General features: G+C 35.7%; 1 protein-coding gene across 4 annotated transcripts in view; it reads right to left on the bottom strand.

The window, feature by feature from the left end:
* The window catches only part of SCAPER (S-phase cyclin A associated protein in the ER), a 165,956-nt gene that overhangs the window by 121,690 nt on the left and 19,419 nt on the right, over positions 1-24,847 (bottom strand). For all 4 annotated transcript variants that reach the window (XM_056345106.1, XM_056345109.1, XM_056345107.1 and 1 more), the window contains exons 6-10: positions 14,554-14,654; positions 13,114-13,230; positions 9,420-9,580; positions 1,836-2,098; positions 1,181-1,405 (exon numbers count right to left, since the gene is read on the bottom strand). In XM_056345106.1, the coding sequence (XP_056201081.1) occupies positions 1,181-1,405; positions 1,836-2,098; positions 9,420-9,580; positions 13,114-13,230; positions 14,554-14,654 (867 nt within the window). The remainder of the gene's footprint in view (positions 1-1,180; positions 1,406-1,835; positions 2,099-9,419; positions 9,581-13,113; positions 13,231-14,553; positions 14,655-24,847) is intronic.

Raw genomic sequence — 24,847 nt, 5'->3', positions numbered from 1 at the left:
GGAATCATGCTGCAAAGTGTAACTTAAAGATGAAAATGCATCTGCAGATGAACTGTATCTGGAAACTTTACTGTAGTTAAACCAGTGGAATCTCAGGCTATGCTTGTTTTTCAACATGAATGACAAGATAGATAGGCAAGAATGTAAGTCTGAACATGCTGACCGATGGATTTTCCTTCTTTAACGTCCAGTATTAACTGGTTCACTTCCACTATGGCTATGAAACAGTGTGCCACAATACACAAATCAAGTGTTCAAAGCAATCTGATCAGGAGTAGTAAAATGCGCACAAGAGACACAGATCCCACCAAACTGTCAGCATCCTGAACCGTTAATAATAGAGAATCTGAAGCAATGTTGGTGTATGAGATGCTAGAAATTTGTTCTAAAAAGAAACAGATACCTGACTTGGAAATTACCTAGCATGAGTCCAGTTTATAAAAGACGTTAAAGGGAAAGCAATTTACAGGAAAATTTCTGCAAATCAAGTTTTTAAACTAGTTTATGAAAAAAACCAAGCCAAAACATAACCTGAAAGTATAACCTGGATTTTACATAGCATTACTGCAATTCTCCACTTAGACAATCCCCGTAAAGCAGACACACCTTGAAAACTGCCAAATTCTATAGACGAGAAAGGACATTCTTTTTGGGAAGCCACATAAAAACAGAATATTGACCTCACATTTGTTGCTTAAGAATGGCATTCATCCAAATTGCTAGTTATATAGGAAGACCCAAGAGGGCAGTTCAGCTAGCTTAGAAGGCAGAGGTCTACCCTTGTTGCTAACAGAATCTTGATATCCCATGTGTTTCCAGTTTGAATAATTAGCAAAACTGGAGTAAGAATTTAATGAGTGTGACTTAAAATGATTGATAGTGGAAGGAAATGAAAAATTATGCCAAACACATGTAAAAACATAATGAGAGCACAAATGTCTTTATTCCAAATGAAACATTTATATCCTCCTAGTTTAAGTTCAGAAACTTTACTAGAATTAAATCCTATCACTAAAAGTATCTGTGCAACAAACTATTTTTTCTACAGTACATACCTTATAGAGTTTTCCTTAATTTCTACAGCAGGCTAACAATAAACACAGAATGAGAAAACTAAGCCTTGTGTTTATTATTTACTCAGAAATCTTACAGGATTTCTTACCAATCTGGCAGCACTCACATTTGAAATATCTGAGGGATCCATTTCAGTTTCAGTTTTAGCTTCTTCCGTTTGATGCTGGTCTGTAGTATCAGCAATTAGTGAGGAAGCTTCATTAATCTGCAGAGTTTTTGAAGTACAGTCAGTATTTTTGAGAACCAGAGGTGTCTCAGAAACTGTTTGTAAGGAATCTTCTTGCAGTGGTGTGCCAGTGGTCCCATTGTCTTCTGACGCATGTGCTGTGAACTAACAAGAGGCATTTGCAAAATTAACACAATGTAACATAATGATTTTAAGTCACAAGAGTCAAAGGGTTTCAAAAAAGCACCTGGCACAACCTTACAGTGAGTGATGCAAGTAACTCCATGAAATTTCAGTTGCTCATAACTTTGCAAAAGTTGGACCTTTCTACTAGAAATCTTCTATGTATGTGATGTGCCTAATGCTGAGTTTTTGGAAAACACAGGGAACCTGTCTACAGCACTGTAAAATATGATTCATCGCATGATTTTTAACTTGCCTATATGTGCCAGCATCCATAAAGGTAACTGAAAGCCATTACTTTTAAAGCCTTTTCCAGTCTGGTTAGTGAGTAAAAGCTCTAGACACCACTACCTTTCAAAAATGCTCTGAAGAAAAAGTGCAAGGTTAGGAAATGGTTCAAAATCGTACTGACCTGAGTCCTTTCAGTAAGAGGACCTTCACACTGATGTAAAAGACCTTTCTGCACAAGCTCTATGCTTTTGGATGCACCACTGTCAGTGAGCAAACTCCCAGGCTTATTCTCTGATGGTGGTGACATGGCATTTTCTTTGTCACTGTCGCCTTTGGACTTGAGTGAATCTGCAGCTACAGGAGTTTTTGTTGCCAAAGCTGTGGATCGAGATCGAACAGGCCTTCCACGCTGAACTGTTTCCCAGCCCTCTGCATCTTTTCGATCTACAGAAAAAACAAAACACCCCATTCTAAGAAAGGAAGACTTACAAATAGAAGTATTATAAACAACTATTTTATCACAGTATTACACAAGTTGTGTGAGAAAAATTTTCTTTTTAAAAATCAGTACTAAAAAAAAAAAATCAATTAAATATTCTTTAGAAAAGCTTTTTACTTCAAGGATGTTATCAGTTTCGCAAACACTGAACAATTCTATTCCTGGGACTTCTGTTACTTGGAGAAGCTAAGCTAGTCATACAAAGCCATGTGAAAAATGGCAACATGTACTTAAGTTTTTCATGCCTATGATGCTATTTCATGAGATGCTCAGCACAACAAAGTAACCACACTTGCTCTTTGCAGCAACAATGATGTTAGAGGTCTTTTGTGAAACTGCTAATCTCTGCAAGTACAGACCTAATTGCACGTCTTAGTAAGGCAAGTTCTGGACAGTACTTGCCACACTATTCTTCCACAAATGTTTTCTTTACTTTTACCATTTGTTTCATCCGGATAATAAAAGTACACTAATCAGTGTCAGCTTTTGGAAAATATCTTTTCCTGGATTCCAAGAAATAGCAAAATACTGGCAAGTGGCAGTGCAAATTGAAGGAGAAAAGAGTGTTTTTCTTCAATTTACTTTGATGACTAAATAGCTGTTAAATACAACTTGCTGATCAACATTTCTGATACCTAACCTTGGTACATACCTGAAAAGTCTTCAAACTTACAACTGTCTGCCTAAAGTATCAGGTCTTAAGTGTGATCAGATTTCTAGAATGTCAAGGTGAACCCCCTTCTCCATATATAACATTTTTGTGGCCAGCAATTCATATCAGCATGTAATCTCCCCATCTTGAAATAACTCTAGGCGATTCTTTTGAGACTTGATGGTACAACTGAATAGTGTGAAAGGTAAGCTCACATGTGGCTATTTGCTGAACAAAAGTTCTTGCTAAAACTCAAGCCCTAACTATGCACAAATTTTCCCATATACTTTTGGCATAAACTATTTTTAGGATCATTCACCTAAAAGGAAAAGTGTGGGAGATTGTTTTTACCTGGAGGAATACAGAATCAAAACCCCAACACTAAATCTCCTGCTTTACAGAGGGGAAAAAAAATATCTAGAATAGAACAGAAGCTGTATAACCAAATTAATTCTCTGGGTATTTCTAAAGCTTTTTACTAACAAAGACGGACCTGTAGCTCAGGCATGAAGATCAGAGCTCAAACATTAAAGTATAACATAAATATGAACAGGAATGAGTCTACTTGGTTGTCAAAAAATGTAATTTGAAACACCCAAGGGTGGTGAGAGAACTGAATGATCTGTGTATTATGATGAATTGCACATTGCCAACTTAAAAGACTAGCTTAAAACTTGCAGTTCTAGAGTTTTGATTTTTAAAGCAAAATATAAAGTGGTTTTAAAAAAATATAGAAGTGTTACCTTCTCTAAAAATACCAACTGCTTTCAGTAGGAACACATGATGGTTAGGTTATAAGATGTGAACCATCTTTATGGACTGTCAATAACATCTATATGCAAGTCCACACACCCAGAGGGAGATGACAGCGCAAAAGACTTTTTCCTCCTTTCAGAATATGTATGCTTATTTTAAAAGCAATTTACAGTACATAGAAAGGACCTGTCTTAACATTAATTGTCACAGTCAAAAGCCCTTGAGTCTTTTTACATTTCCCTCCAGGGCACATGTTTCTGGCAGCTCTAAAACAAGTACCAACACCTTACACTAGAATGCTGGACTACAAAGCGGCAAAGTGGCAGTCACAGGACTGTCAATAAAAATGAAGATTATTTTAGGTAAAAGATAAAAACATTATACCTACTGGACTAAACGACCTTTACGTGGACTTGAACTGATGTTCAGCTGTTTCAACATCAGCAGTAATCAGTAAACTGGAAATTAGCCTAAACCAGAACTAATGGCACTTTCATACTTTGCTACTCCTGGCATATAGCGTTTCACAAACATTAAGTGCTAACAACTCGGTTCTTTTAATATCTCATGATGAAACACAGCAGCCTAGACCAACGGCTGGTGTAAATCATGAGTCTCCAGTGAATTTGACAGGTTTTACTGAAATTTATCTTAGCTGAGCAGCTCATGCAATAGCTGCATTTACGTAATTATATAATTGTTTACAAACCTTAACACCACTGATAATATGACAAATGCAAAAAGATAATTCAATTTGATATTTTACTGTTGAAATTTTTTACTCTAGAAAACTCACTGTGTATTTTAAAGCAAAGTTCCAAAATTTTGTGTGAATGTCTATAGCTGATCTCTTCAGATTACTGATGGTAACCAGAGACAGCATACCTCTGCAAAATTTTTTTCAATGTTCATTCCTCCTATGTGCACTTGCATAGGCTCCAGTATGCACCACTGATTAAGAGAGGGGAATGGCAGTCAAAAACACACAGATTATAGGTTTTGGTTTACCACAGACTTTCTATCCAACCCCTGTGAGCAACTGTGGCTTTATTTTCATTTCGTCATCTTTATATGGAAAAATTATTATTACCTACAGGATCAAGTGATAAAAACATGTTATTACCCTCTCAGAGACAATCTTATCTCCAACAATGCTATAGGGTATAGGGGTTTAATTCCACAAGAATCACAAACAGATTTACTGCAGAAAGCTCCACACATGCAGCCTGTGTAGAATATGGCCCTGCATCACATGGGACAACAAGGACCAATTCAACCCCTTGTATATCACAGCTGCTCCTACCCCACTGACCTTTGTAATTGGTAGGACTACAAATATTTTGCTGTATATAGCTTGTGATAAAATTTGGCCAAGAAATATCCCTGGCAAGCAACCACTTTACTGCAGCAGACTTCTGGATTGCGATTCTTTTTGCTCATCATTTGCAAAACAAGACTGTTGCAAGATTTCACTTCTTGCTCTGAAAATTGAAGTAAATTCTTACATAAGGCATCTTTTTTACATTAAAAAAAGATCAGGAGATACGCCCTAAAGACAATCTTCGTAAGATCTACATAATAAGAGATACTAATCTTTTACATATCTTGATAATAATTGTACTAATATCTTCTGATATCTTTACTAGTATCTACAGAGGTTAATTCTAAATAAATAAATAAATAATATATATTCTTGCCTGCCTTGTCTAGTTGATTCCTTGTTTCATTGCATATTTCTTAGTACTTCAAAAGAGTAGAATTAATCAGAATGAAATTATTCAGAGCACATCAAAGCCATAATCACACTTACTACCATAGGAATTAAACTTTTAGTAAGAACCATACATGTTCAATTTTTGGTCTGTATTTGTTCACTTCAGATTCATAATAATTACTCAAGACTCATCCAATTATTTTAACAGCACAGAAATACTTGTGTTTGAAAGAATATTGTTTGGTGAATTCTTTAAATGCAAAACAGTTTCTAACGCAAGCATGCATTCAGACTGTTGAAATATTTGTAACCAGTTTAACAGTTTTATGCCATCTGATAGCTAGTTGTGCACAAGAAGTTACTTTTTCATTTTAATTCAACTATCAATTTAGTATTCAGTCATTTCCAGACATGTTTTTAACAAGAAGCTTGCAAACCTAATTACAGTTATTGACATTAGATCACAAAGTTCTTAATCTGAAGCAAATTTAATACTCAGCAGGGCATCACCCCTTCTTCACTTTTTTTCTCCCCAAGTCTGGAATTCTTTTCATATAGCCCAGTAGCCATCTCCACATACTTAGTATCACATGCAGGGTTTGATTACTCCCAGAGTTTTGTTAATGAATAATTCATTTGACTACCTTGATCATTCTCTAGTTTCATTTGAACTTCCCTGTCCCTGCTTGCTCTTGTATTACATGGAAGTGACAAGCCATCTGTTATCTTGAGCCCCTCACAGTCACCACGGCCTTATTCTTTCATAGTTACTCCATCTGGAAAAACTGGCTAGGCAGCCTTACTGGCAACTTTAATAAAATAAATCTAGACAAGTATGTGCAAAACTCTTACGAGTTCTACCTCAGGAGATACATGTCCCTTCTTAAAAATTTACTTGAAAGTAATATCCTACCAACGCCTATTTGACCTTCCCCACTCAGTACTAAACTTCAGTCCCTTTTTGGTTTTTTTTTTTAATCTGAAGTAGTATTTCTGTATTCAAGAGGCACTTTGGAAAACCATGATTACTTGAGAATCTGGAAGCAGATCTAGAAATAAGAACTCAGCTGAAACAGTTACAGAGCAGAAAACGTAAAACCCAGAACAATAAAACAAATCAAACACACAAACAAAAAACCTCAAACCAAAACAGAGAAAAGGTAGTGGTGCAAGAAGTGGTAAATTTACAAATCATAACAAGAGATGGTGAGTTAATAGGCAAGACTTGAGAGATATTAATTGTCGGGCTGCTTTTAATGGTCACTTTAAAATATCAGGGGAGGGTTATATAAAAAAAGAGAACAAATGTAAAATTTACAACAGAAACTGTGCTTAAGAATTTGACAACCCAGTCCAGAATAAACTATCCTTTGCTGTCTGTGGTGACATTCCTGCAATTTGTTCTTGAATATTGAGAAGTTACGCATGCTTCCACAAGATCATGTGCCAGCATGTTTGAGCCCAAATGAGGACAGTTAGAGGATTCTATGTCCTGCAAAGTCTGAAGTCTTACCTACATTACAAAGAACATTATTCACAACTATGGGAATGAGTAATTAATACAGGAATTAATACATGATGATGATGATAATAATAATAACAACAGTAACAATAAAATAATAATACTACATTTCAAGTATGGCAACAGAAAAAAACCTACTGGATATTTCTGAGAAGTTTACATGTTCCTGACTGCCCTTTCTCCTAAGTTATGTAAAAACAATAAACAATTGTTTTAATTGTAAGCACCTACTTCCAGTCTTAATGTACACTCTAAACTTGTATAACCTGTCTCACCTCTTACCATGAGCACCTGGGAATTCATTTCATGCTAGGCTGTTACCTCTGTGTACTACTGTTACTAAACCAATCTTCTCTTGCTGTAAACTGGTCAGACAGTAACAGTAGACTATGCTTCATATTGTAGAAAACACTCAAGCACAAATGACAAAATTATTTTTTTATTAAAATAGTGAGGGTAAGTTTAGTGAGGGAAATTAGGTAAGATGATTTAACCGCATGTAATTATGCATCCAGAAAAAAATAATTTAAAGTAGTATCTGGAAAAATGTATGTTTCCTATCTCCCTAAGGACTTACATTTAGTTAAATTTGGAAATTCCATCAACCGTGAAACAGGAAACTGTATCATACCACTCATTCACTTCACAAAACCATTGTGAGACCTAATGATAATGCTGCTGGGAAACCACTGGAGAAAGTGTTTTAGGGGAATCTTGCCACTGTAAGCCCCAGCTGGGCAAGAGAGCACTCCAGAGGGGCAGGAGGAATCCTCCTTCCCACGAGGCCTCCGTGTACCTAACAGCTGTGAGTGCACGAGCTGGTGAACAGGCAGAGCAGATGATACACAAGCCTCCTATCTGCTTCAATAATGCATGTGAAGAGCCTCTGTGACTCCCTTTGAGTAAACTTCACAGGTTCTCTTATGCTCCAATCAGTGAGGTTAATTCGATTTTACCAAAGTGATCCTAGCCTCCGCACAAAGTATAACATGCTCCTAAAGAGAATTTGATTTGTTAAAAGCATTACAATTCAGTCATGAGAAAATCACTGAAATTCTCCAATGTTGAATTTCAGAGGTAAGAGAGTCTCAAGAATAAACAAAGCCTCTAGAAGGAGTGACTTATTTCTTAAAATGAAATATTTCAAGTCTGAATTGTATAGTACATTTTATTTTGAAAATTGCTGAACACTTATAAGCCAGTAGGTACTACAGGACCTAAGTTGTTTCACTCTTTTTGGTGCTCATCAGATGCAAGCAATGGCCAACAAATCACAGCACCCCAACTCTTCAGCCATTTAAATGCCTAAAACTAACGTAAGGATAAGGTCCTTTTTTTCCCTTTTAGCCTCTTAAAAATACATTATCCATACAGAAATGCAGATCAGTTTTATCCCCTGTGTAACTAATAAAATTCTCCATACGAACAGGAATCCCTAATAAAGGTGTTTTAACAACAGCTTGGAGTCCGTCACTTTAATATGAGCAATAATGAACAGGAAAAGGTTTCGTTATGAGTAGCTTCAACTACTGGCAAAAATTAAAAGTGGAATTACACCTTCAGTTAGCGTTGAAAACAGCGAAACTGCTACTGTTCTCTAACCAGCTTACTGCAACTACAGACAGCAAGATACTCCCTCAAGCAAACAGCATAAATCAATTCCCACTCAATCAATCATTTTTAGAATATGGTTTTGATTGTTCTTTTCTAAGCATAAGACTCGCATTCTACTGAACTCACTTATGTTAAATTGCAAGGCACTTGTACAAGGCATTTTAGTTCCATAGTATACCACAGGTGTCCAAACCACTACATACGACTTCTGTTACTACTAGGTTAAACATACAACTATGTTAAATTAATATATTCTCTTCCAGTAATTTTTCTTTTAAAAAAACCCCAAATTATGAATATTTCTTTTTCATTTCTTTCGGAATATCTTTTTCTACATTCTGCCTGCTGATTTTGCAGAAAGTCATCTGGGACCACACATGAAAAAAATAAATGGAAAAAAAGTATCTCTGAAGACAATCCCAGGGTTTCAGCATGTGCAAATAAACTAACTTTGTAAGCCTAAATGGTAAAGGTTTTTTTTATGTCTACAGCTAAAAAAATCTCTTCTAGAACAAAAGAGCCCGCATCAAGCATTCTCCAAGGAGAATCTTTGGAGAAACAATTCATAACTTTATGTGGCAACTCTTGTCTTCAAAGAAAAAATGACCAGTTGTTACTTGAACACTGTTCTAATAACATCATCTCCCAGGGCACATAAAACCATCTTGAGCTCTTTTACAGATTCCTGGACACATACTATTCTTTATATTGTTAAGCCATTCCAAACTGCACAGTCAGATTGTTAGTTTGTGACCAAAGACCTTTCGTTTCTCAGGGTATTATATACTAGTATTTCAACAGATCAAATTCTAGCTAGTGGAAACACAGTGGAATGTTACCTACGCATAACACAACTTTTTCAATTGAACTATTACAATGTAAGGCTGCATTGATATTTATTTCAATACTTAATTTAAGCATTGTATTTTGCAAAATTACACTTAATTTTTGTTTGAAAATAGGTCATCACACTCTGTTTACACCACACAGTTTGTGAAAATAACTTGCCATTTTTCCGCGATGACTTCTGTACCGGAGGTGGCATAAAGGTTTGTGCTGTTGCTAGCTCAGGACTGGCAGCTTTAATTCCATGATTGGCTTTTACCTTATCAGCCCAACTTACACCAGAAGGAGCCAGGCGTGTTGCAGAAATTGTCACTGCAGGGTTCCTAAATGAAAGTCACAGCTCTTTTTAGCGTCCAATCAAGTAACAGAATGGTTCATTAGAAAACTTTATCAGGACACTTTCTACTTAATCTTGGCGTTCAATGACTCAGGCTGACAGCTAGTTCCAAAAACCTACCTGCCTCCTTTTCTCTTTCCTTAGTTTATAAAAATTAAATTTGTAGTTCTTGAACATTAAAGCCTCAGTAGATTTCTCATCAGTAAAATCCTTTTAAATTCAACTAATGAAAAAAAGTAAATCTAACCACAGAAACAAGGATGTAGCAATAAATCAGCAGGTGGGATGTTCTGGTTTTTGGGTTTGGTGTTGTTGGGTTGTTTTTTTCTATCAGGTAACTATCTCAATAGCCTATTACATGCTCCCAGTCACAGAAAAGTCAGAAGATAGAAAACAGTGTTGCACCTCGACAAAAATCTGCAGGTGAGATTCCTTATGTTTAGTAGTCAATGAAACTAAATTAACAAGCAGCTAAACGCTCAGATTAAAGTTTCTGACATGTTAAATGACAGAAGAAACATGCAACACACTAGTGATGGAAAAACACCACAGGAAACATTCTCTGATACCAAATTTTGAAATCATAGAAGCAAACATATCTTGAGTATTTACAGCCAAATATAACACCTCTTCTTCCTGGGTCCAGCCTATTTCATCAATGACCTGTATAGAATAGGCTACAACCATTACTAATATGGAGTCTAACAAAGCATATGGGCAGGAAGTCAAAAAACGTGCAGGTTTAATTGTAAATGTAGATCAACACAAATCCATAATGTACTTTGTTCCAAGGTGAAGGAAATAAAGGAACAGATCTCTTTTCTATTACCTACTCAGCAAAAATAAATTGTAAATCTAGAAGGCCATTCTATTAACTTTCAGAAAGGTCCAAATAACACTGACCACCCAAACTTTGAATTTCTGGATGGACAGAACTGCAGTGACTGTTTAATTATTTTATTTTGCTTTTTGTAAAAAAATTGTCATTTTCTGCACACGGCTTAAAGTTATATAGGGTTTTGCTCCACTTAAGTGAATGCAAGCAAAATTTTAAATTGCAGAATGGTAATATTCAAGAAGCACATATTCAAGAACTGTCCAATTCTCTTTTGTAACAAGTCATTTTATCTACGACCATACAACTGATTTTTCTTCCAAGCTTTACAACTCATTAAAATAACCCAACAAATGCAGCTGTCTCACTAGCTAAAGCAAATCAAGGACAAAGAAAATGAAATCTTACAAGTTTCAAATAAACAGGTAGAAAAACCCCATATAACTTGACTGTTCACTGACTTTAACCCCACTGAGACATCAGTTTGTCATTATTTCCTGGTTTTATCAAGTCAGCCGTCAAAAAGAACCCTATCAGGAATAATTCCACAAAATATAAAAATGTGGCTGATTGGTTTGTTTGTTTTTAATAATCCCCATTCATCCTATGGGGATGCAATACCACTTCATGGGAGGAAACCAGGAGGAGGCCAAGCCCTGTACCCTAACAGTGCCATACAGACCAGCAAAGAAACTATCAGAACCATGTGGTACAGAACAACTTTGCCTTTTGCATACTCTCCAGTTTGCAGCAATTTACACTGGAAAGTTGTTGTAATTTATTAAACAATCTTTGTGTTTAATAACAAGAGATAGACTTTAATCTTTGTGATATGAATTTCTGAAGTCATTTATGCTTTTGGCATCCAAAGCATTGTATAGTAACAAATTCTATATACTAAGTCTTGAAACACACTTCTGTCATTTTAAGGTTAGTGTTTAGTCATTTCAGTTAGTATTCCCAATTCCTTTTCGTGAAAAATAATGAACAAAATTTTCCTACTCATCTTCTCTGTAAGTGAATTTACTTATCACAGCCTTCTTGTTACTACTTCTCAAAATTATTTTCTTTCTGTATTAATACTGTTGGATACTTCTGATTGTTCCCATTTCCAGTTTCTGTACTTTTCCTACTTTTTCTATACTGCTTTTGGGAGAGGTGAAGACAACCAAAAGTACAAGTTGTTCACTATGAATTTCTACAGCGGTACACCACCACCTTCTCTTCTGTCCTCTGTTCCTTTCATAATAATTCCTAGCACACAAAAATTTCCATAGTACCCAGTATGACAAGACCCTTATTTTTTATCGCATTTTCTCAAACACACACAAAATACTCTTATTTGTCTGGCGCTGCCCTGCTTTGAGACACACAAGCAGACTAAGACAGAAGAAAAAGTCTGCAAGTCTGATGGATAGAAAACTCATCTTGTTATTAGCTGCTTTAACACACGCAATTCGTAATTATCTCCTGCGATGGTGAATAAAACAGCTCCAGCAACAACAGCAACATGTAATTACATTCAAAAAAAGGCTTAGCATAACTTTGTTACGCTGAGCTTCTGTGCTTATATTACTAATAGTAATATTAATAATTAATATTAAATCAATAAATACTAATTAAATATATAAATATATGAATATATAAATAATTAATAAAATTAAATAAATATTAATATTAAAATATTAATAAAAATAAAAGAGCGCTGATTTCCACCAGACTCTAATTTTTCATTAGACTACTTCTGCATATTTTCTCCCCATCATCATGTATTTAAGCAGATAGCTCTGAAATGTCAGATCGGTATCAATACGCACAAAGAGATCAGCACCACTGGACCAGTATTTCCAAACACACTTTGTAGTATGTTTGTAGAAATATTTGATATTCAAAATTTAAGAGAGCTCAATACTCAGAGGTACTGACCAAATATTCTAATAGTATACCTCAGCTATTTTAACCAATACAAGAGGACATTGTAACCACTTACGAAACAGAATAGCATGTGCTCTAGATGCCAACAAACATGAATGAACTAAAAAACACACCCTGAGAAAGATTTAAATTGGATATGTAATAGGTGCTCTCTAGAACTGAAACAGCACCAGACAGTCCTGCTCTAAACTGGTGTTTATGCAACATTTTTGCTGAACTGCTTTCAAACCACCACCTTTTCACAAGTAAAAGATGCTTTTTTGTAGTACATAACATGCTCTACATTTAAGTGCTATCAGTTTTGCTATTCATCAGAATCATTATCTCACTTTACATTCACTTTTTTTGGCCTATATTTAACTTTTGCATATGCAGTTGGCCATTTGCATTGCATACACTGGCAATTTTAAAATGCCAATTACAGACAGTTCAACCTCTGTTTTGCAGTGGGAAGACATTAAAGTATTAAAATGATAACATGAAATATACTTATTGTATTTTATCTTCAGGTCTTTGGAGCAACCAGTAATTAAATAATTTTTTTTTACTTCATTATATAAGTCCCTGATAGGATTTTCTTTTACAGATTATGCGCTTTTCTTTCATAAATGCAAATAATTGCATATAGGACTTAATAAACAGCAAAACAATATATTGATTACTATAGAAAAATACTATAATCACAAACTCTGCTTCACATGAATCCTTAAGTTAGCGTTAATAAACTTATGATCTGGTTGGTTTCATACCCAAAATTTAAACTTCTTCGAGCATTTGATGTCACACTAATTCTATCTGTTGATGGACTCGGAATCACATGGCGTCCTGGAGACATTTTCTTTACTTCCCAGGCTAATGAAGTAGGTCTGCAAATTCAGGGAAGAGAAATTTTAAAATAAAATTTGCAATAACTATTCTTCTACCACCTTAAAGGAAAAACAGCACCAACAAATGCAGTGAAGTATTAACGAATACTCTTGAATTTAATCGTACATCTTAGCAATTGTTTTTACATCAACTCCAAGACATATTAGCCAGACCCATATAAAAAATAATGCATACTCTCAAGACTACAATGCTAATTTAAATGTCAGTGTGGGACCAAACATCAAACCAAGCAGTTACAAGGAAGGGATTAGGCGTAGGACTGGAAATATCCTCTAGTTCAAGTGACAATAGCAATGCACATAAAAGGCCACAGTCATTTAAGGTATCCTAAGCTTTCTCACTCTGGGGAACAGAGTGTTCAGTGCAGTTCAAATGCTGCTTTGGTTAATACAGGTATCAAATACCTCCAGTACACAGAAAACTTTAGAACTAACCAAATGCATCACCATCTACTCCTCCTATTATTCTACTGACATACAAACTTTGTCAGCAATAACATTTACTGATAAATGTATACTTGCAAAGATAACTGAACAAGCTGACTTAAGTTAACTGCCACCAACCTAAAAAGTTCTCATCCAAACACAGTTTGAAGCAGAAGCCAGGATTGCAGTTTCATCATGCATCCCTTTGAAGCTGATGCGATTTTTTTCATTTTTAACTCTTACTCCTGAAGCTGATTACATGAAAATTACAACTGGCAATTAAAAACAAAACCAAACTTGTAGAACCCAGTGCTGGTGAAGACATTCTAAAAAGCACTTACATAAATTATTTTTAACTGGTTCCAGTACAACTGGCAGGATTAACAACCCATAACCAACTAATAAAACACTGTCACATTTAGTCTACTTTTTGTCTCTACCTAGGCAGATGTGTGACTGAACTCACTACCTAGCAAAGGAAAACAGAAGTCCACACATAGTACAGGTCTCCCATACTTTACAGGCACAAATGAAACCTTACTTCTCACTTACCTCTCAAAGCTAAAACTTAGGCACCAAGGCACAAATTCAACACCAGGCACAAACTGAAATGATGTGATCAGTTTTACCTTTCTGATACTGTATTTTCAAACTCTTTACCATTTCCAGCACAGCTGTTCACTGATAACACTACCAGGGAGGATAAAATCCCCTCTATGTCCTCACATCAATTCTGCCCCCAAAAGGAAAATTTCATTCCTGATGCCCCAGAGCAAGTATTAAAATTGGTTCCATTTGCTGAATCTCTGCTACAGAATGAAGTTTACTATGTGTCAATGTTTGGATGCAGATTAAAAAAAATATAAATCTAATTACCTGTTTTGAGCATCAGCTTTTTCTAGCTTCTCCTGTAGCTGTATCCAGTCAATCAGTGCTTTGAAGTCCCTTACATAGTTATCAAGCATCATCAGGACTTCCTGGAAAGCAACCATTACATCAACCTTTGTATTTAAAACAATTCCCCCACTCAATAAAGGAACTGAAAAGAAAATAAGAAATTTACTAATCTTTACCCTCTTACAAAAATAAAACCAAGAGAAACCTTGAATACAAAAATGCCCAAATAGTTAAATTTTTATGTGAAAAAACACTAAAACATTTATCCTATCAAAAAATGTGCACATTTTCTAAGATCTCGGCAAGCATCAATGTCTCAGGACAAAACAGCAACATTTGGCAAGAAAATAATTCTGAACATACAGCAGTATCAGTTTCAGGATTTTGTCAGAGTTATCTTTTCAAATATGCTAGACATACTTCATCAAATGAAGCAAAACTGCCTGTAAAACCTGATAGACCTGCGGGAGACTAAAAATGTCATGATTAATCTGTTTGTGAAGTAAAAATACACAAAAATACACAAAGGCAACTGCATCAGATGGAGGGAATTCCTTCTGGAGAATCCTGGGATCCCTGCGTTACAAAAGATAAGCTCTTATGCCTCCGAAGTTCAGCAAACCATATCCTGTTCCTACAGACTTTCAAGTGCGCAGAGCTTTCAAATGATGTCTGCTTGTACATGTCCAGATTAATGACAGACCTTCTATTGTCATGCGAGATCATCAACACTACTGTACCAACAAATACCGGCCCAGTTTTTAATCAAAAAGACTCTCATGATGGTATTTTGAATGGAAAAAGAGAAAGTAGCATTACACTTGGGTTTATAAAATCAAGTTTGACATAAACTTACTGGCAAACAAACAAGGTAAGATGCAAGATGCAAAGTTCACATTCTCTTCTCTGATTAGCACAGCTTAACAAGTGAAAAAGTTGCTAACTGCACATTCTCACCTATGTAGTAATTACGTGTCCAGACTCCAATACCCAGATTATACTTCTTGACCATCACAAACCAAGTAATTTGTTACCATTTTTAAAAGTACTTTTAAATGACATAGTTATCTAAGAATTTATGCATTTTTACATGAATTACTGAACAATGTAGTCTTGAACATACTTTATGACTTGAAAGATTTACACATTATCATAAAAAAACCTCAACTGGGATGGATTTTAAGAGCAATCTAGTCCATCCCATACTTCCTGGGTAGGATTAAGCACACACTGTCAGAAATTATGTGGGCATGCTGGAGCTTTACTCAAAATATTGCAGATCTTGATTAACTAGTTAGAATCTTGCAAATTATGTGTTGGTCTTAAATAAAATTAACTGTTATGAAAAGACGTATAAAATTAACTTGACTTCACATCCTATCAGGAAGAAATTCATACATAAAATGCCAGTGGCTAAACAGCAGGAAACTAAAAGACTTCTCATAAAAATATCCTTAACTTTCAGGAATTACTGACTGTACGTACTGATTTCCAGTTTGCTCAAATGTACAAGTGTAGTAACTACAGTAAGGTCAAGTTACATACAGAAACAATAAAAAATCAGAAGGTAAGTTGGAATCCTGCAGTCTTTAATCAGACAATACTGCCATTTTTTTCACAGGAAGGCAGAGCAAAAGACCTTATGATTAAACTCTTAGCTTTGCTCCCTGAGCAAACTACGGTTATCTACTGTCACAGGTAGAGAAAGGAGCAATTGTTTACCATGCGTGAAGCTAGGAAATCACTTATACTTCACACAAACTCAGAAATCATTTACCGAATGTGACAAAAAACACACAGACCACCACAGCCACCAGACATAACACACATCCTCAGCAGAGCTGGTATCACCCAACAAAGCACATTAATACATTTCTAAAGGAGAGGGTTTGAGACAACATCAAGCAGAAATAGAAGCTTTCATAACTACTCTTTCAAAAACCAAAAAAAAATGTATACAGTACTCTACGATGACAAAGCTGCAAAATCATAAAAATCCATATATGAAACTTGCATTCTATGAAAACTTACATTGGCTTCACATGCAGAGTTTAAAATACAGACATCATTTTATGGTATAATGAAAAACACTAATGAGAAAGTATTGCTGTTTTGCAAAATCTTTAGTAGGTCAAAGTCATTCCTGCTAGTATTAAGAGAAATTTTCTGCTCAAAGCAAGTAATTATTACTTAGAAATATCTTGGGAACAATTACAAATGAAAATGTATTGGTCCTTAAGTATATTTTAACATTTTAACAGTAAAACTTTCAACACTGAAAACAGTAAAAACACTCCACTACAATACAGGTGACAAATGCACATTTTTGTAACATCACGTCTCATTCATCTTTAATTTTAATTGTCCTTTTAATAGAAAAAGGACCTCTAATGTATGCAAAATGCTTTATCATGTAAAATTATACGGATGATTATTCATTTTAACACAAATGCATGTTTGAAATTCAGCTTCAGTTTTCACAGAAGTATCCTTTCAACTAGCATGTATGACAGATCTAGAGCATATGCTGGTTGCTGTAAGGGAAAAGTCACAAGAAAGTCAAACACAAGGCAAATCAAACAGAATACCACTGATGTAGAAGTTGTTCTTTGTTTGGAAATACTCCACAAAAGAGCTAACAAAATCTTTCTTACAGGGCAGTTAGTTTACAGCACCAAAATAATTCTTAAGTAAAGTCTGCTGCAAGAAATGAACAATTCAAGTATTTTAGCCAGTTCTTTTTTCATGTTCACTAATAAAATTTCAGCTTTCTAATTCAATTCATGTCCATTTAAGTTAGCCCATACTAAGTTGTGCTGACTGTTAGTAACAATAAGAGCATAGAAAGCAAAATCTAATTCTGAATCATTTACTTTTCAAGTCTGCCACTGAGATAGTCCTAAAAAAAAAAAAAAATCTGAATATGAGTAATATTCCTGAGGTTCACTGGCACAGGAAAAAAAATACAATAAATGGCTTAACCTATTTTAAGGAATGTTTAGCTACACATTATCAGAAATGATCAGAGCAGAACCATGCAGCTGTAACCCGAGTCATGTTTTACGAACAAGGGAATACAAACAAGACAAGCAGCTGGAGCGGCCCCATATTCACTGATGCACATCTTTCTCCTTAAAGCTATGAGGGCCATTTTGTCAGGCAGGATGAAGCAGAACAAAAGTGGCTCTGAAAGCGTCGTTACAGGCATCCAGATAACTACATATAGATGCACAGCTAAAATTACCAATTAGTTTACCAATTGGCTGCAACGGATTCGATTGGTTTGTAATTAATTCTAGTTACTGGCGCGTACAGCAGGACGGTTGGCGCCATCCCTTTGTCCTAGTGACACACAATACTGGCGTGCAGGGCTCTGGGGTCCTGGACATCAATACAGCTCTCTAGCTCACCTACGATACCGAGTGTAGCAGATATACCCTGTGGTGCTGAAGCAGTGGAAACTTGCACCACTTGAGAAGGTGCTGACAAAAAGGAACCTTTATGGGGTAGACTAGGGCTGCACTAGAGTCAAAACAATTTTAAATCCCATTATTTTTCAAGGTCATATCCATCCCATACTGTTTTTAAAGAGCCAGCGCAACTGAAAAAGAAAGCAATACTGTTATAAAGCAACACTGAAAGGGAAATCTGTGACATAAAACTAAAACCACTCACAATACAGCTCCTGTTTCTTTCTCCCCTCTATTCTGTGATCAATACTCCTGCATGTCAAACAGTGCTGTGCTTTTCCTTCTTTCCTCCAGCTCTCAGTCATTACTTTGGTTTCTATGTATTTATCTCAAAGAGGTACTTCTTGTCTCTTCAATTGGTTGACCATATCAGTTAGTCTGCAATCAACCAGAACATCTGATATATATATATATAGTAGCTACATCAGAATAATCCTGTATTCCTGAATCCGGACAATCTTAACTTGGGTCCTAGATAGGCCTGTTATAATCCTTAAAAGCAGAAGTTCACTTTTTTTGGAAATCCCAACATGCCTTTGAAATGTCATCTTCCCCATTTATTCTCCCATTCTCAGAAAAGGAGCAGGAAAACAGGGAAGCATGGAAGATGGTAGAATTTGAAGGTTCCCACAACTCAAAACAGTAGAATGCATGTCAGAGAAGCTAACTCAGTCAATACACCTATACTTTAATTTATTCTCAAGGCTAGAAATGTATGGTTTATTTTACATTGTTCCATTATCTATACTAAATATGTTAGATTATGTATTTACCAAAACAAACTCAATTTTCTTGCCCTGGAGTACATTTTTAACAGACAACCTAAGTAGTTCTTTGCCCCTTTATGTTTTTAAGGTTAACTGGGTGTTTCAGTAACTTGACATGAAAATTGCTTAAAAAAAATTTCCTCGTTGCTTTTTTCATACAGTTGAATTATAAGCACTTTAAGCCAGCTCTGGGTTAGGTTAAACAAAGATGATTGCCAAGGCGGTTCTTACAACTTTGGGAAAGGATAAAAGGAAGCAGCTCCTCTAGCCAAATGACTCTCATTATACCAACTTCAGTACATGGTAGATACTATTTATTACCAAAAAAAAAAAAAGAAAACTATAAAACAGATGCAGAGAAGAAGAAAACAGAATAATTTTCCAGTAGCAAAAGTTCTTCCCATTGGTATGCCTTTTTTAAATGCTCTCACCCTGACCTTGCACAAGCCACTAAGCAGCAAACACGATGAAGTTGCAGAACACATGACCTCTTAGATCCAAGTATTCAATACACTGCATATGGCCTCAGCTTGTTCCTCATTGTTTCACCTACAACATGACAGCCATAACCCACTACCTGCCAAGGATTTGCTCTTGAGAAGCCTAACTATTACCAAAGTAAATTTTCTCCATAAGAATGAATGCAGTGGTCAGGGGGCACATGCAGGGACTTAATCACACAGTTATTATTTTTTATATATACACATATATATGCATACACACACGATGTGAAAGATGGAGAGGCAGGAACAGGATTATCCAGACTGCCAACCAGAAGAGATGCCAGCTCTTCAGTATCTGGCTTTTTAGAATAATTACCATTCTGAAAGATCTCATCCATTTCCACCTGTGAGATTGAATGCCCAATCATTACCCCATTTTCCTGTCCTTCACTGCTGACTCATCTGCGGAAGATGACAACAATTAAAATGTAAATGCCCCAAAAGAGGCAGAAGAACACTCACAGAAGAGATTTTCACTTGGCATTGACTGCCACAATACGGCCACAGCGTATTTATTTAGAAAGAGGCATAAACATATTTTTCCTAAATAACCCCAAATTCAGAAATAGAAGATGTATTTTTAAAGTGAGTGGTAAGTGGCAGCCTAGCATACTTCTGACATATCCCAACCACTGAATTAGACCTCAAACAACCTGAATATAATAAAACCCTACAGATCTGAAAGACCGCCTTATGAGAAACACAGAAAAGTAATTATACATGTTCCAGTATCTTAATCATTCACTTAGCCTTTCAGGGAAACTCATCATCACCTTGGTTTTACTAAATAAAAAGAAAATAGATGCAGTCACAGAGTTTATCCCATGCTGAAATTCTCCTCCTAACTGGAAATATTCTAGAGGCTCAAATAATGAAGACACCAATACAACAAGGCATTAATGCTCAAAATGTTACAAAATTGATAGAACACACTTAATAGAGAACACTAGTGGGGAAATAATTAGCAATTAAAAGAATTTGGATGTAAAAACACAAAGGATGCTGAATATACCTTAATTAAAAAACACTTAACAGATTTTGCAGTTTGGGTTGTTTTGGTTTTGGGTGGTTTTTTTTTAATTCCTTTGGAAAGCCATGATTTTTTTTTCACACAGAGACCCAGAGGAATCCAGCACATTGGAACAAGACTAATGCTTCTAAACAAAATATTTAGAGGCCTGTGCTGAGGAAAAAATTACTTCATAAGCCTTCTTGGGATACCTTTCTTAGGGTTTGTAGCACTACAAGGGGGTAAGTGACATTCACATAAAAAAAATAATGTCTCCCAAAAAGTCTTATGTATCAAAACCAGATTCTGTATTTTTTACCTCCCTCAAACCAGGTACTTTTCACATTTGTAAAAATGAAAAAATAGGGGGGGGGGGGGGGGGGAGGGGATCAAAACTTATCCTCCAAAAAAAGTAACATGGGACAGAGTTGAACTGGCTCCTATCAGTGGAAATAGGATCAAGATCCTGTTCGGGTCAGCTTGGCCATTACATTAAATTGTTGCAGATTTGCTTTTCAATGAGGTTAGGAAAATCGTGTTTTCTACTTTCAGCTCCAACACGTGTCGACACAGTTTTATTTTCTTGGCTGTCTTAAAAGCCAGTAATCAGCCTGGATGACCATGAGTGTCAGTCTGCACGCAGAGGTTGAAATCATTAGAATTAGTGCGCCCAGAACCAAAAGCAGCCCTCACAAGACATGCTCAGCAAAAGACTCTAATGACCTAAGTTCCTCTCTCCTTCTGGGAGGCCTTTGATCTACTCAAACCCTCTCACAGGTATCACCCTGATTGGAAGCTTAACAAAAGTTGTTTCAGCTGGTTCTTTCTCTTAACACCACCACACATTGTGACAAATCTTTTAAGGGAAAGGCTTTACCCACCTCTTTAGAGTATCTTGTGCTGTCCATAAGACTCAGCACAACAGAACTTAATTGCTGAATTTTCCATTTTGTAACAGGGAATAAGAATCTCAAGCAGAACGAAACTGTTTTCACTGAACTATACTCAAGGCAGATCAACTTCAGAATGCATCTGTAAGCTTTAAAACAAGGAGAGAAACTACCCTTGCCAAAACCTTATAGAAATGTAAGTAATGCTAGAAAATGCAGAAAAATACCCAAAGATGAAATTTGAAGTAGTCTGAGGTTCTTCTAGACTTACTGTATCCTTAGCTGCTGAATCCAGTTGCTCAAACTCTTGTCAGTTTTATGTGTAGTGTGTTGTTTCTTTGTTATATATACACAGACACATATATAAATAAACTCAGTTGCTGAGACACCTGAAGACCACAAAACAGCAGCAGCAGACACATTTCTCTGCTGCATTAACCACAATTCCATTGGCCAAAACTGACTATATAATTTGCCTTCTTCCATCTAAAAATAATTTTGGGCTTAATTCCTTTTAGAAAACAGAGTTTTAAAGGCATTATTTCTTTTCTGCCTAAGCTCAACACCCAAACCTAGAAAATACTAGGCAGTAAAATATTCATATAAATATCAGACACACAGAAACCTAGCTAATGTATAGTATATCCATACAGTTTGCAGTTTGAAATGCTGAAGGTTATAGCCAAATCTATTAGACTATAGCTAATCTCTATCACTATTGCACAAACTGATTTATGGACAGTAAGATGATGCTTAAACTTGCGAACTCTTTATTTTACAAATAATTCAACCATGTTCATTGTATCTTTATATACAAAGTATCAAAGCCACATCTATATACTTGATTTGAGAGTTCTCAATTCCAGATCAATAGCAAAATAGCAACTTCAGCAGTTCCCAAAGCTGAGTGAAAATATACACAACCACCGATCCTCTTACACACATTTCCACTGTTTGTATCCTTACCTCAACCCTTTTGTCTCTATTTCAACCACAACCAGCCACTAGAGCCCTTTCTGATTTGGGAGCATCAAACATTATCTTCAGTGACAATGTAATCAATAAAACTATACCAACTTGTAAGAATACAATAGAGCAAAACATTAAAAAAAACAACACAAAAACCCACCAGAACTTTTATACCAGGTTAATCTGAAGGTTTTAAATACCAGAAGTTGTCATGTTTCATTTTCACACAGGTCTTCTTTTAAGACAATCTTTATACAACTAAGATGTTTAAATAGAAGAGCACATGTCCATTTGACCAAGACATAAGTTTGAGGAGAGATCACTTTAAAAGTTGAAATTAAGGAAGTTTTTGATAACATGGATTTATCTTAACAGAAATAATTTTTCAAACCCCCACTTAAACAAAGGAAAAGTTAGCAGTTTAACCATTTTGGTTGCTTATTTAGTATTATTTCCCACATATGTCCTGTAGTAAAAATAAAAATGGTACTTCATGAAAAAAGCTAACAAAGATACTCTGTCAAATGAGTATGAGAAATAAACAAGGCAATGTGGAATTCCCATTTATCAAAATCCTCTCAATTCTTCAGGTATAGCAGAAATACATTAATCCATTTTCAAATGAGCTGATGTCTGTTACTATACCTTGTAACACTTTAACCACTTGATCTTTTTCTATGTAGTATAATAAATTTACAAAAAAGAACATAAAAGCACAGTTAATCCATTCTCATTTTTAGCATGAGCTTTAGTAAACATTTATTATAAATGGATTTTTCATCTTAAAATTAAAATATCCAGAAGACCAGTACTGTCATACATACAAATGGAAAAAGCTAAGAACTCCTCCTGCTCAAAGAGAAATAATAAATAAAAACAACAAACAAACAAAAACACCACAACAAACCACTAAGCAAAAAAAGCCTAAGAGATTCTGCACATTGTGGATCTAGTGGAGCCTGTTTTCCCATTATGTCCTTACTGATTCCTCTTGTGCCAGAAATGACACAATGACATGTGCTTCAATTAATTCTTATTTAAAACAAACAAAAAAAAATCCTCACTCAAACAAGAAACAACCACATACACAATCCCTCTTCCCTCAGTACATTTATCTTCTCTTGTTTCTCTGAATTCCCTGGTTTAATAAAGATTGACACAATTTTTTCTGCAATGTGAACCTTAACAGAACATCAGCTTTCAAGCTAGTCACATACTCCCACCATGAAATCTATGACCACCAAGTTAATTTAATTTGGTCCACTGATATTAAAAGTTATGGCAGGGATGACCGAAAATCATGACTATGTAAGGACAGACAAGACATGGCATGACTGCATTAAACCTGGCCTCCTAAGTCCAAAACCCAAAGAACTACACACATTACAGATGTTATTTTCCTGCCAAGGAAGCTTAACATATTTTGCCATGCCACATCTACATTACTGATATTCTACTGATGACAGCAGTTAGGGAGGTATCTCATTAGACCAGACAGAATTCATATTATGCCTCATACTACGCTGTTATTCACATATGCCTCATTCAGAGGCATAAAATCACTTTGCATCCTCCCAATCCTCCACATTCAAGTGGTCGGAGCCACCCCTGGAGTAACACAGAACCTTGCTACAGCCATCTTTCTTGCAACAGTGGACACCCAAGCTGACATCAACAGGGAATCTAGACTCTGTTCATTGCTTTAACATTTCCAAGTAGCAAGAAAAGGCATGACCAGAAGATCTTGCAAGATTGACCAAGCATGATCAGAACAGTCAAGACAAAGGATGAAACCTGCTGCTTGGGAGTAACATGACAGCAATGTATACAGGACTACCAAAGCCAAGGCACTAAAACAAGTGTGTGTTTTAGATAAATTATGATTATTTGCCTGAACTGAGTTACAAATGGACAGATTGTAAAGATCTGAGTGACTGAGTGAAGCTATTTTTAAGGCAGGACATAGCCCTTCTACTAAGCTATATGAACTCTTGAAACAGCATCAAATGAGTGCTTCTTAACAAATACTGCTTGCCAAATGAACTCCGAGACTAGATCACGATTTTAATTTATGAACTCCTAAAAGGTTGGGGTACTACAATACGCACTTTCTATATATTCCAAAATATGAAGGCTATACTTAGACAAGGTATTTCATTTGATGGAGAACAGCAAGCACTGGCTTTTCAGGATCAGAGGTGAGGAAGACACAGTTTCCACAAGCATCTGTTTGTGGTTCGTGATCACAAATAATCCATCCAAATTCAAAACTACGTCCACACTAACATGTTTAATCATTCCCTAGTTGAAGCCTATGTATGTAGTACCAAAAATGTTATATGCTTATCTATTAAGACTTACTTAAAGCAGTCACTTCAGAAGACAGCAGTTACGATATTCTGCTGTAACTCATTAGCTAGAACACATTGACAACTCTACCTCTAGCAGAAACCAGACTGGATCTGTCAACAATAGCCACCCCAAAATAAATAATGATAATCAATAGCGTTGATAGAAGTGAAACATCAGTAAAAATAATGTGCCAGACTAAACAGTTTTATACTTCATAGCTTAATTAACAGAAATTTTAGTGATTTATCAAGAGTGATAATCATCATTTAACAGTAACATTTGAAAGAAACTCTCGCAAACAAAAGACCGTAAA

The sequence above is a fragment of the Falco biarmicus genome, chromosome 7, assembly GCF_023638135.1.
Source record: "Falco biarmicus isolate bFalBia1 chromosome 7, bFalBia1.pri, whole genome shotgun sequence".
NCBI lineage: Eukaryota > Metazoa > Chordata > Aves > Falconiformes > Falconidae > Falco > Falco biarmicus.
The sequence above is the reverse complement of the archived record's forward strand: the minus strand, read 5'-3'. Positions and strand labels throughout refer to the sequence as shown.